The sequence below is a fragment of the Garra rufa genome, chromosome 19 (assembly GCF_049309525.1).
Source record: "Garra rufa chromosome 19, GarRuf1.0, whole genome shotgun sequence".
NCBI classification, from domain to species: Eukaryota; Metazoa; Chordata; class Actinopteri; order Cypriniformes; family Cyprinidae; genus Garra; species Garra rufa.
Genome location: NC_133379.1, coordinates 42,481,180 through 42,483,217, shown reverse-complemented (window position 1 = coordinate 42,483,217; position 2,038 = coordinate 42,481,180). Strand labels below are relative to the sequence as shown.

At 39.5% G+C, this 2,038-nt stretch overlaps 1 protein-coding gene across 1 annotated transcript in view; it reads right to left on the bottom strand.

Moving 5' to 3' along the window:
- The window catches only part of aff1 (AF4/FMR2 family, member 1), a 10,272-nt gene extending 9,433 nt beyond the window's left edge, over nt 1-839 (bottom strand). Inside the window, exons 1-2 of the mRNA XM_073824077.1 lie at nt 775-839; nt 238-301 (exon numbers count right to left, since the gene is read on the bottom strand). Coding sequence (XP_073680178.1) covers nt 238-301; nt 775-839 — 129 coding nt within the window. The remainder of the gene's footprint in view (nt 1-237; nt 302-774) is intronic.
- Nucleotides 840-2,038: the final 1,199 nt, after the last annotated feature.

Here is a 2,038-nt window from a genome sequence, read left to right as displayed (position 1 = left end):
AATTCTGATGAGTCACACCTGAAACTGATGCACATACTGTCTGATCTCTGCATTAATGCTCAAGTAGCAGCTTTGCATAAACAACTATATTCCACTTGACCTTCCAGCCCAAAATGTCACATTCTTTCTCATTTTGACTCAGTTCTGCTTCTTCACATAACTGTCTCTCAGATATAGCCTAAAACATAGAGCAGGGAAACCCACTGATGATGAGGCTTACAGTGTAAACAGACACACGTGTGACATACAGCACTCCTCAGACATTAATGTGATTATCAGCTCAATGAAGGTCATCACACACCTGCAATATCAGCACATGTTACACGTTTGTTTTTGTTTCCGTTTTCTGTAGATTCACATGAATCAATGTGTTTTCTCTCCGGCCTAAAAGTATTTAAAACACTCACATTGATCTTACAACACACTCATTACACACAGACACAAAAGATCATACAAACACAAAACAGCAGGCTAATAATGCATTTGACGGTAATCGTTCATTCTTTTGAAGACATTAAATCAGAAGCTGATTCACATATGATTCAAGATCAGACAAGCGCGTATGTGTCATATTTACACTCATGTCACTTCATATTTATTTAGTTTGAGTTCATTCATGTAGTCGCCAGTCATTATTCAGTCTGTCCAACTCTAAAACTTTCAGTCCGTTTTTAAGTTTCTCGTGTGTCTGTGTGGATCTGATGTGTGTTTGTAGACTTTGTGGAAAGGCAAGGGTTTATTACTTGTGTTTTATTTCCTCATTCGTTTTCTCACCTGCCTCCTCCGCTCATTCTCGGTTTGTACTGTCCGCTGTGAGGCGTCGGTTTTCGGTCGCTCATGACGACACGACCTGTCGGTTTATCCCATTTCACCAAATCTAGAAATCAACGCTGATTTTCAGAAAGCGCAGTTTGCCTGAAGTGAACTCAGAGCAGAATGGAGCTCCGCGGGCGCGTCCACTCATTAGGGCGGGTCAACTGATGCAAGAAGCTTCAGATTAGTGTGTCAAGCAGACACGATTCAACTGTGTATTGAACAATTGACTCCTTTTGTTCGCATTGTAATAGCTAAACATTCATTCGTATCATTATTCGCCCGCATATCATGAAGTGGAGTGCACACCCCCGCGCAGTGTTAAATGGTTCCGGCTCACCACTCCTTTTATGGGCATGTTATTGCACGCCAACAATCACATCATCACGGAAGCGCAGTGATACTGATTTACAATCAATAGTAATACTGTAGTGGTACTAACTTATATGTGCACATATACAGACACTGATAGTAAACGGATGGATGCTTTAAATGAAATATATGAAGGTTAAAAAGCTAAACGAATATTAATTTTTAATTGCACCTGCTAAAAACCAATTTGTGTTAATAGCTGTCATGTAATTCAACTTAAATAGTAGGGGAGAGCGGGGTAAGTTGTCACACTGTTCGTAACTCCAATACTAGAGGCTTTATCTCAAAAATGAAATAGCCACTTTGTGTGACTTCTTCTTCTATAGTCAACCTCCTGTTCACATGTGGTCAAGACTGCTCTAATCTGAGGTGAGCACAATTTTTTATTTTTTTTTTACCTAAAAAGTAAAAACAAATCACTTTAAAGTTTCTTCAGTACAACTTTGTTAGGTATAGATGTTACAAATTATTACTAGTTTGCACAAAATAGAGGAGACAGTAATGTGTCTTTTGATACTCTAGCGTGCTATGTTGAGCTAACCCTGACATTTAGCCAACATTAGCATACATGTCAGTTTGGGGCAAGTCGTCACATGTGGAAAGGAAGAAAACGACACAAATGAGCAATTCTTACTGACACGCCAGTGAAGCACCAACTAGAAATAGAAAAGAATAAGGCTGAATCTAGCAAAGCGTGTTTCAAAAGAAAGGGAAGCAAAGGGGGGAAAAGCTGGACCTACAAAGAACAAGGCAGCTAAAAGAAGAAAAATCATACAAGAGTCATCATCAGATGATGAAGAGTGCTTCTGCTTTGTCTGTGTGGAGCCATTTTCAAACAGTCGTCCAAAAGAGA